The sequence below is a fragment of the Hylobates moloch genome, unplaced genomic scaffold (genome assembly GCF_009828535.3).
Source record: "Hylobates moloch isolate HMO894 unplaced genomic scaffold, HMol_V3 SCAFFOLD_9, whole genome shotgun sequence".
Taxonomy (NCBI): domain Eukaryota; kingdom Metazoa; phylum Chordata; class Mammalia; order Primates; family Hylobatidae; genus Hylobates; species Hylobates moloch.
This window is the reverse complement of record NW_026652284.1, coordinates 22,755,314-22,769,851: the sequence shown is the minus strand read 5'-3', so window position 1 is coordinate 22,769,851 and position 14,538 is coordinate 22,755,314. Positions and strand designations below refer to the sequence as shown.

The window sequence follows — 14,538 nt, the reverse complement described above, 5'->3', positions numbered from 1 at the left end:
TATTTGAGAAAAGATAATGGGGATTCCATTAAAATAAAAATCATCATTAACCACTTAACTTTTTCTGTAGTCACTTAGTACCCCCCTCTGGCAGCACAACATCTACAGGCATAACACAAATAACGCAGCCTAAAAACCAAAGCCTGAGGCTTTTTCCTATGATGCAAGTAGGTTTTCCACAAAATACAGACCAGAAGCTGCCTTCATATGCTAAGATCACCTGTGCAGTTAGTCATCAAAATGACAGCACATACCTTGTACCTAAAATAGCTAATAATAATATGTAACCAACAACCTTGGGAACTTGAGAGAGTGCTTGACAGCTGGATAATAGGCATCAGTAAAGGAGAAAAGTGGAAAAGGCCATACGGGAAGGTCAGTTTCAAGGAGTAACAGATGAGGATGGCGGCCAAGTGTGTATTTCCTGACCTTTCTGGAACCACCATGGCTCCACTCTCTTACCCTATCCCAACTCGGAGAAGGCAAGGTTTAGCTGTTTCAACTAAGAACAAACTGGAAACATGATTTTGCCACACCCCTTTGCTTTGGACTGAAAAAAAAAATGAGGAGCCCACCACCTCTATTAAACATTAAAGAGTGGGAGGATGGGAGGCTGAGGCACAAGAATTGCTTGAACCTAGGAGGCGGAGGTTGCAGAGAGCCGTGATTGTGCCACTGCACTCCACTACCCTACGGGACTTTAACTCCCTCATGCTTCCAAGTCTGTGCATGCATCAGTATGGCTGAGCATCCTTGTTCAGGCAGCACAGAAATGCTGGGATGGAAAGACAGGGCAGCTCAGGCCAGGTGTAAGGTCACACCTGCACACAGCTGGCTGCTCCAGCAATGACTAGGTGAAAAGAGGGTTAAGGTGGAGCCAAACAGGTGTCCAATACATACATACCGCACACACATATGTGTGTGTATAAATATATGTATGTGTATAGTTAAAAACATACATATTACCAAGAACACTAAACTTAAGAAAAATAGGCTTTTTTTTGCATTATTTTTATTGTGGTCAAATATACAAAACACAAAATTTATCATTTAACCATTTTTAAATGTACAAGTCAGTGGTTATTAAGTACAGTCTTACTGTGTGACCATCACCACTATCTGTCTCCTGAACTTTTCCATCATCCCATACAAGCTCTCAATACATTAAACTGTAAATCTTTTTCCCCACCCTCCAGCAACCAATATTCTATTTTCTTTTTAATTTTTTTTTTCGTTTGTTCATTTTTGAGACAGAATCTCACTTTGTCAGCCAGGCTGGAGTGCAATGGCACCATCTCAGCTCACTGCAACCTCCACCTCCTAGGTTCAAGGGATTCTCCTGCCTCAGCCTCCCGAGTAGCTGGGACTACAGGCGTATACCACCACGCCCAGCTAATTTTTGTATTTTTAGCAGAGATGGGGTTTCATCATGTTGGACAGGCTGGTCTCGAACTCCTGACCTCAGGTGATCCACCTGCCTTGTATTCCCAAAGTGCTGGGATTACAGGCATGAGCCACTCTGCCCGGCCTAAATGATACTTTTAAAAGCATGCTACTATGAGCTGTGCCATAGAGGGTAGCACAGTTCCAGCACATAGAGGAGCCTTCTCTCTGAAGATGCTACTGCATCTTCTAAGAGTTTCATAGTTTTAATTCTAACATTTAAGTCTTTGGTTTTTTGTTTTGTTTTGTTTTAGGAGATGGGGTCTCAATATGTTTCCAGGCTGGCCTCAAAACTCCTGCGCTCAAGCAGTTTTCCCACCTCAGCCTCCTGAGTAGCTTGATCCATTTTGAGTTAATTTTTTATTTGATATAAAATAAGGATGCAGCTTCATTCTTCTGCATGTGGATTTCAGTTTTCCCAGCACCTTTTGTTGAAAAGAGACTGTCCTTTCACCCACAGAATGGTCTTGGTACCTTTGTTGAAAATCATTTGACCATATACACAAAGGTTCGTTTCTGGGCTCTCTATTCAATTCCATCGATCTCTATGTTTGTCTTCATGCCAGTACCACACTGTTTTGATTACCATGGCTTTATACTAAGTTTTGAAATCAGGAAATGTGCGTCCAACTTTGTTCTTTGTTTTCAAGATTGTTTTGGCGATTTGGGATTCCTTGAGGTTCTATATGAATTTCAGGGTAGGTTTTCTATCTCTGCAAAAAAACATCATTGGGATTTTGATAGGGATTGAGTTGAATCTGTAGAGCACTTTGGGTAGCACTGACATCTTAACGTTATTAAGTTTTCCAGTCCATAGATACGGATGTCTTCCCCTTTATTTGTGCCTTCTTTAAATCTCTTTCAACAATGTTTTGCAGCAATGTCTATAACTTAAACCCACTGTATAAAATACAGACTTGACTAGGATTTCTTAATTCTAAACTTCTATGATTCTCTAGTATTTAATTGAGCCTCAAAGCTAACTAAATTACTAATTCATGGCCAGAACAGCACTATAAAACCAATTAAACATTTACTGAAACCTTAGGATGTTTCATGCTCTGTTAAAAACACAGTTCACTATAACAGAGATATTCTTCCTTTGAATCCTCTTTTTTAATTCCCAAATTTAAAATATCACTTTCCTCAAAGGATTCTACTTTTTCTGGGCTGAAGGCTTTGCTAGAATATACAAACAATTGGTTTAGTCTAAAAATCATAAGATCACTTTACTCAGCTTCCAAATATCATTTACTTTTCTTAAATAATATTTTTGATTCTTCTTTAAATGGAAGGTACAGAATCGAAGCTTGAAAGGAAGATTTGAATTGTGCATATGATTATACAAGCCACTGAAGAATTTGGGCCAGTGTATCTGGGAGCATAATTTCAGATTAAATCTCCTATGTACCATTTTGTCTCACTCAGCTCACAATTCTGTTTCTTGATCATAGTATTGCATCACTAATCCTCAACAACCATCTTACAGAATCCATTCATTCAGCAAACATTTAACAGGTGTTGCTCTGCACTGGGAACTCAATGAGATGCTCTGCGTCACCCATCACAGAGGAGGACAGCAGAGCAAGTAGTGATGTATTAATATCCCTCAACCACCATAATCAGAAACACAAATCAAATGTCCTATGGTGAGGAGGTCAGATAAACAGTTTTATATACAAAGGGCAGTACTTTGCAAGGGTACTAGATTCTACTGCATTTCTTTGTATGGTAAGTCCTGTTGAGAAGACTGCTAACACTAACATTTACCAAGTCCCCTAAGACACCAAGACCTAAGGCAAAAGGCAGTCCCATTTCTCATGTTACAAAAACCTAAATTATATTTTGAAAACTCCTCATGTTCAAACCAGAAGCAAGATTAATTTGCTTCTGGAGGGGCCAGGCATGGTGGATCACACCTATAATCCCAGCACTTTGAGAGGCAGAGGTAGGAAGACCGCTTGAGCCCAGGAGTTTGAGACCAGTCTGGGCAACATAGCAAGACCTTGTCTCTTAAAAAAAAAAAAAAAAAAAAAAAAACAGGCCAGGCACAGTGGCTCACGCCTGTAATATCAGCACGTTGGGAGGCTGAGACAGGCAGATTACTTGAAGTCGGGAGTTTGAGACCAGCTTGGCCAACATGGCGAAACTCTGTCTCTACTAAAAATACAAAAATTAGCTGGTTGTAGTGGCATGCACCTGTAGTCCCAGCAGTTTGGGAGGCCAAGGCAGGCAGATCATCAGGAGTTTGAGACCAGCCTGGCCAACGGGGTGAAACCCTGTCTTTACTAAAAATACAAACAAATTAGCCGAGCATGGTGGTGGATGCCTGTAATCCTAGCTACTTCGGAGGCTGAGGTGGGAGGATTGCTTGAACCCGGGAGGCAGAGGTTGCACTGAGCTGAGACTGCACTACTGCATTCCGGCCTGGGTGACAGGGTGAGACTCCATCTCAAAATAAATAAATAAATAAATAAATAAAATTAGCTGGATGTGCTGGTGCATGCCTACAGTCCCAGCTACTCGAGAGGCTGAGGTAGGAGGATTGCTTGAGCCCAGGAGGTCAAGGCTGCAGTGACCTATGATCACACTACCACATTCCAGCCTGGGTGACAGAGCAAGACCCTGCCGCTTTTTTAAAAGACAGAGAAAAAAAAAACATGGGGTTAAAAACAGCAAACAAGCAAATACAATCACATTGGGACAAATCCAAATCTGTCAAAGAAAAATGAAGCACTAAGCCTGTGGCACTCCTGATGGAGCTACTGATTAGCAGAGCACATACATAAAATTAACAACCCTATAGCTGAGAAATATACATTGAAAGATAAGTCCTTTTCTCCACCTATTTTTCTTACAGTTTATTTTCCTATGATTTATTATCCCTCCAACACTATTCTTAAGAAATATTGATAAAAACATAAGAGCCAAAATCTAATGATCTAAAGCAAAGATTTACATTTACATGATAATGGCACCTGTGTTATTTATTCTACTATTTGGAAGAATGTAAAAGCTTACTCCAATAGTTAGAAGCTTATAAAGACAAAAACTTTTTCAAGTTAGGAAAAAAATTTTTTTTTATAGAGATGGGGTCTTGCTATGTTGGCCAGGCTGGTCTCGAACTCCTGAGTTCAAGCAATCCACCTGCCTCGGCCTCCCAAAGTGCTGGGACTATGGGTGTGAGCCAATGTGCCCAGCCAGAAATTATTTTTTGAAATTAAAGTGTTCAATTGCAATCGGGATTATTCTGCCTATAATCCAACAAAAGCAACTGTTTTATTTTTTGCACATTCATAGATAACCTGAATAAACAGCTGATTTCAGGAGAAACTACAACAAAATAAGACACTGATAGAAGAAAAATGTAAAGGAAACATTTGATTCTGCCCATATTTTAAAAAATATTTCTTTAATAGAAACGAGGTCTCACTATGTTGCCCAGGCTGGTCTCAAACTCCTGGTCTCAAGCGATCCTCTCGCCTTGGCCTCCCAAAGTGCTGGGATTACAAGCATGAGCCATCATGTCTGGCCTTGATTCTGTCCATATTTTATATCCAATTGATGATCTATAGATAACCATAATATAAACATTTTATATTTTGTCATTTCAGATATTACTGTTAAGAGTGTTAAATACAATTTACTAGGAAGTCCGCTGAACTGCTGTTATTAGAATTTCTGCTGGGATGATTTCCAGTATAAATTTATGTTAGATATAATCCCCAAATGGTTTAAAAAATGAAACCCAACAAGGACCCACCCTTTTTGCAGGTTAAAAATTTCCCAGACTACAGTTAAAAAGAAAAGGTTGAAACAGAAAAGAATGGCCGGACGCGGTGGCTCACGCCTGTAATCCTAGCACTTTGGGAGGCCGAGGTGGGCAGATCACTTGAGGTCAGAAGTTCAAGACCAGCCTGGCCAATGTGGTGAAACCCCATCTCTACTAAAAATACAAAAAAATTAGCCGGGCATTGTGGCGTGTGCCTGTAATCCCAGCTACTCAGGAGGCTGAGGCAGGAGAATTGCTTGAACCTGGGAGGCGGAGGTTGCAGTGAGCCGGGACTACGCCACTGCACTCCAGCCTTCCAGCCTGGGCAACAGAGAAAGACTCCATCTCACCAAAAAAACAAAAACAAAAACAAACAAACAAGAAAAAACAACAAAAAAGAGAAAGAAATAGAAAAGATTGTGAGGTTTCTTGAAAGAATTCCTACATATATAATTTTAACATAAATTGGCAATTCATCTGGTTTTTTACAACAATAAACAAGGTTAACTTATTTATAACATAAAAACTTAGAGCTCTTAGCATGAAACTCAAAAGGACGATTTCAAAATGTCTAAATTATGACTGAACTTGGGAAAGCAAATAGCATTTGTAAATGAAACAACCCTGAAAGACACACAGCTGGCGAGTGCAGCCCCCTTCCCTGCTCCGCTTGGGGGGGGGTCATCTCCAGGCGGGTGCACTCCCAGAGCTCCCTGGCTCCCTGCTCTGCCCTCTTCTCCCATCGCTGCCATCCACGTGCTGCGGGCTGAGCTTCCTGACGTGGAGCTCTGATGGCCGCTCTGTGCTCAGAAACCCTCCGACCGTTTCCCACAAAAGGGCAAGCTCCTGAGCTAGATGTTCATAGGATTTTGCTGGGTGGCCCCATACTCACTCTTCTAGCCCAATTTCTCCTGACTCTGCCCAAATATCAGCTATGTGCTAAGCACACAGAATGGCTCGCTACTCCTGAAATGGCCCACACTCTCTCGATTCAGCTCTTTTCTCATTCTGTTCCCTCTGGCCAAAATTTCCTTTCCCTTCCCTGCTAAAATCCTACCCAACTCTCATAGCCCTTCTCCAATGCCACCTCCCTGTAAGATCTTTTATTCCAACTGGCTGTGATCTTTCCTCAATGCACTTTTAAAATTATTATTATTTAAATAATTATTATTCCTCATTTTTAAAATTATTATTATTATTTTATTTTATGGAGATGGGGTCTCACTATATTGCCCAGGCTGGTCATGAACCCCTGGGCTCAAGTGATCTGCCCGCCACGGTCTCCTAAAATGCTGGCATTACAGGCACGAGCCACTGCACCTGGCCCTGTTCTTTCAAGTTTCTTTCTTTTTTCTTGAGACGGAGTCTCGCTCTGCTGCCCAGGCTGGAGTGCACTGGTGCAATCTCGGCTCACTGCAACCTCTGCCTCCCAGGTTCAAGCGATTCTCCTGTCTCAGCCTCCTGAGTAGCTGGGATTACAGGCACCTGCCACCACACCCAGCTAATTTTTGTATTTTTAGTAGAAACGGGGTTTCACCATGTTGGTCAGGCTGGTCTGGAACTCCTGACCTCGTGATCTGCCTGACTTGGCCTCCCAAAGTACTGGGACTACAGGCGTGAGCCACCACGCCCGGCTACTTTCAAGTGTTTCTAAAGGCACTAAGATTCCATTTGATATCATTATTACTTGTCATCCCTGCTGCCTGGCCTTGATTCTGCTGCAGGGCTGGACACCATGAGGCAGAAGCTGCATGTCTCATGCTCTACCCTCTGAAGCAACTGGCACCAGTGCCTGGCACACCGTAGGCACTCAAGTACATCCTGAGTTAAATGGTATCGAAGTTCTGCTCCAAGGAAGTCATTGGAAGGGAAATATTTTGGGTGCATCGGCTGAAAACTAAAGGGCCAGTGATAGTGTTTTGAGAAAAAGCTCAGAACGTGGAAAACACATCCCAGTGGCAGAGCTATTTTACTTTTGTGGGACTAAGACCTATAGCCATTTGTGAGGTCATGACGGGGAAAAACAAAACAAAGCACACACACACACACACACACACACACACACACCTCTCTTTCTAGGTAAATAATAAATGAACTAAAGGAATCTTTAAAATAATAAGCTCAATCATTTTCCCCAGTTATAGAAACTAACACAAGAAACGTGAACAATTTTGTTACGACAAAATCATAAATAGTCCTAATAGGTTTTACGTAAATCAGTCCCAGGAAAAAGCTGAATTCCTTCTTTTGTGAATGCACTCCCAAGTAATAGGAAGCCCGGCTAAAGATCCCCAGGTTTTCTTTAATTATAGTCTCCGAAAACGAATAAGTGAAGAAATAAGTGAATGGATTGAATAAGACTTGACTCAGAATTCACTAAATGCCAGTGCTTCTTAAAGTGTCTATGGAGAAGAACTGGTTTTGGAACATTTCCTATCTGCTGCAGACTGATACTCTTCTAAAAATACAATAAAAATTCTGTGGCAACATCTAAAAGTGGACATACGCTTTCTTTTTTTTTGAGACGGAGTCTCGCTCTGTCCCCCGGGCTTAAGTGCAGTGGCATGGTCTCAGCTCACTGCAACCTCTGCCTCCCAAGTTCAAGTGATTCTCCTGCCCCAGCCCTGCGAGTAGCTGGAATTACAGGCACACACCACCACACCCGGCTAGTTTTTGCATTTTTAGTAATAGAGACAGGGTTTCTACATGTTGCCCAGGCTCGTCTCGAACTCCTGACCTCAGGTGATCTGCCCACCTCAGCCTCCCAAAGTGCTGGGATTACAGGCATGAGCCAATGCGCCCAGCCTAAAAGTGGACATACACTTTCTATACTTAATTTGTCAGAGACCAGTCAAGCTCTGTTTCCCCAAATCCACACACATTTAACATGCTACGAATGTAGGGAAAGGGAGGATAGATGCCTACCTTCTGCTCTCGTGCCTCAAACACTGCTTCATGGACGCTGCAAGCAAAAAGTGAGGTAGGCAGATCACTTAAATCCATCATCTCATCCAAATCATCTTCATTTTCACCAAAAATCATCTCTTCTTCCTCTTCTTGGTCAGTGCTACACAGATCTGACTGGCTATCATTCCAAGATTTCATAGTGTCCCTCAGCATTATCCCCCAAAGTGGGCCTTTTCCGTCTGTATAGTCCCAGGATGTCTATCAGGCACCCACTGTTAAAAAAAAAAAAGAAAATGCAGAGGTAAAACTCTGAAGACCAAATAATGTTCCAATCAATCAATGTCTCCAGGCTGCAATTCATCAAATGAAGCAATTTTATTTAGAAAGATAAATCAGTATTTAAATCAATGCATTACAGTCCTCGCAAGTGAATTCTAGATACGCTAATTTGATTTGCTTAGCATATTTTATGTAACATATTTCATTGGCAATGATTTATTAAGAAAAAAAGGCAAAACATTTTCTAGTGAACCTAGGGAAAAAGGGTAACATAAAATGAGATCGTATCAATATGTGTTCTAGTTTAGAAGCAGTAGAAAGAAAAATGTGAACCAGAAGAGCCTCCACATATTTGTTTGGGGTTTTCCATGTACAACACTGTAACTGGCACAGCCAAATACAACCCACACTAATTCTCTCACCATCTGCACCCTGAAATATGGTCTGTGATGAGCTGACTCTACCTCTCCTAACCAATTTGTTCTTTTTGAATACACTTGAAAGAATTAAGTTACACAGAATCAAAAGCTGTCTATAAATTCAGTCTTTGTTAATATTAGAAATATTTGCAGTAGGCAAAATTTAACACAGAAAATCAAAAAGAGGGCCAGGTACGGTGGCTCATGCCTATAATCCCAGCACTTTTTTTTTGAGATGGAGTCGTGTTGTGCTGCCCAGGCTGGAGTGCAGTGGCGCGATCTCGGCTCACTGCAACCTCCGCCTCCCGGGTTCAAGCGATTTTCATGCCTCAGCCTCCACTACAGGCGCGTACCACCATGCCCGGCTAACTTTTTACATTTTTTTGGTAGAGATGGGATTTCACCATGTTGGCCAGGCTGGTCTCCAACTCCTGACCTCAGGTGATCCTCACACCTCAGCCTTCCAAAGTGCTGGGATTACGGGTGTGAGCCACCACATCTGGCCAACCCCAGCACTTTGGGAGGCTGAGGCAGTGATCAAAGGATCACTTGAGCTCAGGCGTTCAAGACCAGCCTGGCAACATAGTGAGACCTTGCCTCTACAAAAATTAAAGAAAATAAAAAAGATGTCCTTTTTCTGAACTTTTTTTGAGACGGAGTCTCGCTCTGTCGCTCAGGCTGGAGTGCAGTGGTGTGATCTTGGCTCACTGCAAGCTCCGCCTCCCGGGTTCACACCATTCTCCTGCCTCAGTCTCCCAAGTAGGTGGGACTACAGGCGTCCGACACCAGGCTCAGCTAATTTTTTGTATTTTTAGTAGAGATGGGGTTTCACTGTGTTAGCCAGGATGGTCTCGATCTCCTGACCTGGTGATCCACTCGACTCGGCCTCCCAAAGTGCTGGGATTACAGGAGTGAGCCACCGCGCCTGGTCCCTTTTTCCGAACTTTAAAAAATAACCAATTTTAAGGCAAATGTCTGGAGCTGGCAGTGTCCCTGGGTGGAATAACAGGACAGAATCTGTCTCTCATAGGCTGTTTCTGTGCATGTCTGCCTCTTCCAATGAACAGCACATCACATTCACCGAGCAGAGAGCCTTGGACACGACACATTTCGAGATGCGGAGGCAGAATTTAATAAATACGTAGCAGGCACAGACAAACTAAGTGATTTTGATTACTACCTCAATACCACCTGATTTGTGATTTTTCCCTTTTATTTCAAAGAACAGGAGGTCACAAATACATTGCTTACACACAGTACAATACGGAATGGTAATTATGGAATAAAAATAGTGAGGTTTTTTGGTATTCTACAATATCAATCAAGACTACTTCTAAGAAGTAAAATCTTGACTCATTTGTATACACATTTTCTGAGTGCCTACTGCATGGTGTTGGGGAGTGAAGAAGACATGGTTCCTACCCTCAAGGCACTCCCAGCAAAGCCAGCATTTCTCCTCTTCAACAATGCTAAGCACCCATTCTCCTAAAGAACCCCGTTCCATCAGCTGTCAGCTGTACTTAATTTTTTTTTTTTTTGAGACAGAATTTTATCCTGTTGCCCAGGCTGGAGTGCAGTAGTGCGATCTTGGCTCACTGCAACCTCCGCCTCCCAGGTTCATGCCATTCTCCTGCCTCAGCCCCCCAAGCAGCCGGGACTACAGGCATGTGCCACCATGCCCGGGTAACTTTTGTATTTTTAGTAGAGACGGGGTTTCACATGTTGGCCAGGCTGGTCTCGAACTCCTGACCTTAAGTTATCCGCTCGCCTCGGCCTCCCAAAGTGTCAGCTATATTTTCCATTTCTCCTTCTCCACTTGTTCCTCTTCCTCAGCAAACATGTGTTCCCGCGAGCCCTACCATCTGGATTCTACCCTCCCCTCACGCTCCCCCTAATTTTCCTTCACCTTCCTACCAGCTCCTAGGAAACGTGATCTCTTCTTGCCGCACTCCCTCTGCTCTAGTCACTCCTGAATTAGGTGCAGTTTGGCCTCCGCACTACCTTTTGGCTGCAGCTGTCCTCCTCATGGACAGCAACGGCTTCCCCACAGGCATCCCACATTTTATCATGTGTCACTTTATCACACTGCACTGCATTTTTTACAAAATGAAGGCTTGTCACAACCCTGCATTGAGCAAGTCTATCAGTGCCACTTTCAAACAGGATGTGCTCACTTCATGTCTGACGTGTTCTGGTAATTCTCACAATATTTCAAACTTTTTCATTATTATTTTATCTGTTACGGTGATCTGTGATTAGTGATCTTTGATGTCACCACTGTAATTGTTTCAGGGCACCATGAACTGCACCCATATAAGATGGCAGACTTAATCAATACATGTTGTGGGTGTTCTTCACCAATACACATGGGTGTTCTTAATGAATACATGTTGTAGGTGTCCTTAACCAATACATGTTGTGGATGTTTTGTTTTTTTGTTTTGTTTTGTGTTTGAGACAGAGTCTTGCTTTGTAGCCCAGGCTGGAGTGCAGTGGTGCGATCTTGGCTCACTGCAGCCCCCGTCTCCCAGGTTCAAGCGATTCTCCTGCCTCAGCCTCCCAAGTAGCTGGGACTACAGGTGCACGCCACCATGCCCAGCTAATTTTTTGTGTTTTTAATGGAGACAGGGTTTCACCATGTTGGCCAGGATGGCTTTGATCTCTTGACCTTGTGATCTGCCCACCTCGGCCTCCCAAAGTGCTGGGATTACAAGCGTGAGCCACCGTGCCCGGCCATGGGTGTTCTTAGTATGTGTTGTAGGTGTTCTAACTGCTTCACGAGTGGGGCCATTTCCCCGACTCTCTCCCCCTCCTCGGGCTCCCTACCCTCTGAGACACGACAATATTGAAATTAGGCCAATTAATAAACCTTCAGTGGCCTCTAAGTGTTCAAGTGAAAGGAAGCATCCTGAGTCTCTCACTTTAAATCAAAAGCCAGCACTGATTAAGCCCTACTGAGGAAGATACGTCCCCAGAGGCCGAAAGCTAAGTCTCTTCACCAATCAGTCAAGTTGTGAATGCAAAGGAAAAGTTCCCAAAGGAAATTAAAAGTGGTACTCCACTGAACACACACATGCTAAAAAGGCAAAAAGAGCCTTATCGCTGATACGAAAAGTCTGAGTGGTCTAGATAGATGATCAAACCAGCCACAACATTCCCTTAAACCAACGTCTAATGCAGAGCAAGGCCCTAACTCTCTTCACTTCAATGAAGGCTGAGAGAATGGAGGAAGCTGAAGAAGAAAAGTCTGAAGCTAGCAGAGGTTGGTTTATGAGGCTGAAGGAAAGGAACTGTCTCTACAACATAGAGGCGCAAGCGACGCAGCAAGTGCTGATGTGGAAGCTGCAGCAAGTTATCCAGAAGATCTAGCTAAGGTCATTGATGAAGGTGGCTACACGCAACAGATTTTCAATATAGACAAAATAGCCTTCTATTGGAAGAAGATGCATCTAGGACTTTCATAGCTAGAAGTCAATGCCTGGCTTCAAAGCTTCGAAGGACAAGCTGACTCTTTTGTTAGGGGCTAACAGAGCTGGTGACTTTAAGTTAAAGCCAATGCTCATTCACCATTCTAAAAATCCTATGGCCCTTAAGAATTGTGCTAAATCTACTCTGCTTGTGCTCTATGAACGGAACAATTCAGCCTGGATGACCACACATCTGTTTACAGCATGGTTTACTGTATGTTTTAAGCCCATTCTTGAGACCTACTGCTAAGAAAAAAAGAGAGATTCCTTTCAAAACTTTGCTCTCGTTGACAATTCGCTTGGTCACCCAGGAGCTCTGACAGAAATATACAGGGAGATGAATGTTCTTTTCATGCCTGCTAACACAATATCCATTCTGCAGCCCATGGATCAAGGAGTAACTTTGACTTTCAAGTCTTACTATTTTAAGAAATAAATTTCATAAGTATACAGCTGCCAGAGATAGCAATTCCTCAGATGGATCTGGGCAAAGTAAATGGAAAACTTTCTGGAAAGAAGTCACCATTCTAGATGCCATCCAGAACATTCGTGATTTATGGGAGGAGGTCAAAATTGCAACATCAACAAGTTGGGAAGAAGTTGATTTCAACCCTCATGGATGACTCTGAGGTGTTCAAGACATCAGTGGAGAGAATAACTGCAGATGTGGTGGAAATACCAAGAGAACCAGAATTAGAAGTGGAGCCTAAAGATGTGACTGAATTCTTGCAATTTCAAACAAAACTTGAATGGAAGGGAGTTGTGAATGAGCAAAGAGGGCGGTCTCTTGAGATAAAATCTACTCCTGGGGAAGACATTGTAAACATTGTTGAAATGACAACAAAGGATTTACAATATTCCATAAACTTAGTTGATAAAGCAATGGCAGGGTTTACAGGATTGGCTGCAATTTTGAAAGAACTTCCACTGTAGGTAAAATGCTATCAAACAGCATCACATACTACAGAGAAATCTTTCGTGAAATGCTGTTGTCTTGTTTTAATAACTGCCACAGACACCCCCAACTACAGCATCACCACCCTGATCAGTCAGCAGCCATCAACCTCAAGGCAAAACCTTCCACCAACAAAAAGATTACGACTTAATCGTTAGCATTATTTTTTGAGATGGGGGGTCTCATTCTCACTCTGTTGCCCAGACTCTAGTGCAGTGGCGTGATCATGGTTCACTGTAGCCTTGACATTCCCAGGCTCAGGTGAGCCTCCCACCTCAGCCTCCCAAGTAGCTGGAACTACAAGCACACACCACCATGCCCGTTTAATTTTTGTATTCTTTGTAGAGATGGGGTTTTGCCATGTTGCCCAGGCTGGTCTCGAACTCGTGGGCTCAAGTGATCCACTCGCCTTAGCCTCCTAAAGTACTGGGACTATTAGGTGTGAGCCACCACACCAACCGATTATTAGCATTTTTTAGCGACAAAGTATTTTTTAAATGAAGGTCTATAATTTTTTTTTAAGACACATGCTATTGCACACTTAATAGACTATAGTATAGTGTAAACAAGACTTTTATACGCACTGGGAAACCAAAATTCATGTGACCGGCTTTATTACAATGATCTGTAACAAAACCCACGATATCCCCGAGCAAGCCTGTAGTTGAAACCCAGTGTCAGGTCTCAGCCGATCTCCGTAGCACATGACCTGGCTGCCTATTCCATTCATTCTTGGACCTTCCTGTGTCCCTGCCTTCTGGGTCTTGCCTCTTCCTGGCCCTTCTTCCTCACCAACTCTATCTTTTTTACTGCCTCTTTCTCCACATCCTCATCCTTTTTTCCTCATCTTCCTCTCCTGGCTGATTTTATCCACACTGGAGTATTTAGCTGCCTAATCACCAGAGGTTCTCAACGAAGTTCCTGCCTCCCTGTGGTTCACACACACCTGTGTCAATACTGGCTCTCATTTCATGCAACGACCTTAAGACAGGATGAATGTCACCAAAGTTGGGAGGGAAGCCAGAGCAGAACCTTGAGCAATAAAGGTTATATTGTGATTATTTGTTTACAAATCACTCCTAGCTACAAGACCGTATCTGCGAAGCTCCAGGCCCTGGCATAGTTTCCCGCTCACAGTGTATGCTGAATAAAAGCAGGTAGTATTGTGGTTACCCCACTGGTATGTCAGCACAAAGGTAAACTGAATTCTGCATGGGATTAGAGATAGCTTCCCAAAGGAGGCAATGGTGAGACTTCAAGGATGAACAGAATTTCGGAAGGAAAAGAATGGGGAGCA

The 14,538-nt window shown here is 42.9% G+C and overlaps 1 protein-coding gene across 2 annotated transcripts in view; it reads right to left on the bottom strand.

Moving 5' to 3' along the window:
- The window catches only part of RCAN3 (RCAN family member 3), a 34,820-nt gene that overhangs the window by 15,809 nt on the left and 4,473 nt on the right, over positions 1-14,538 (bottom strand). For both annotated transcript variants that reach the window (XM_032759322.1, XM_032759323.1), the window contains exon 2: positions 8,141-8,394. In XM_032759322.1, coding sequence (XP_032615213.1) covers positions 8,141-8,335 — 195 coding nt within the window. In that variant the 5' untranslated portion in view covers positions 8,336-8,394. The remainder of the gene's footprint in view (positions 1-8,140; positions 8,395-14,538) is intronic.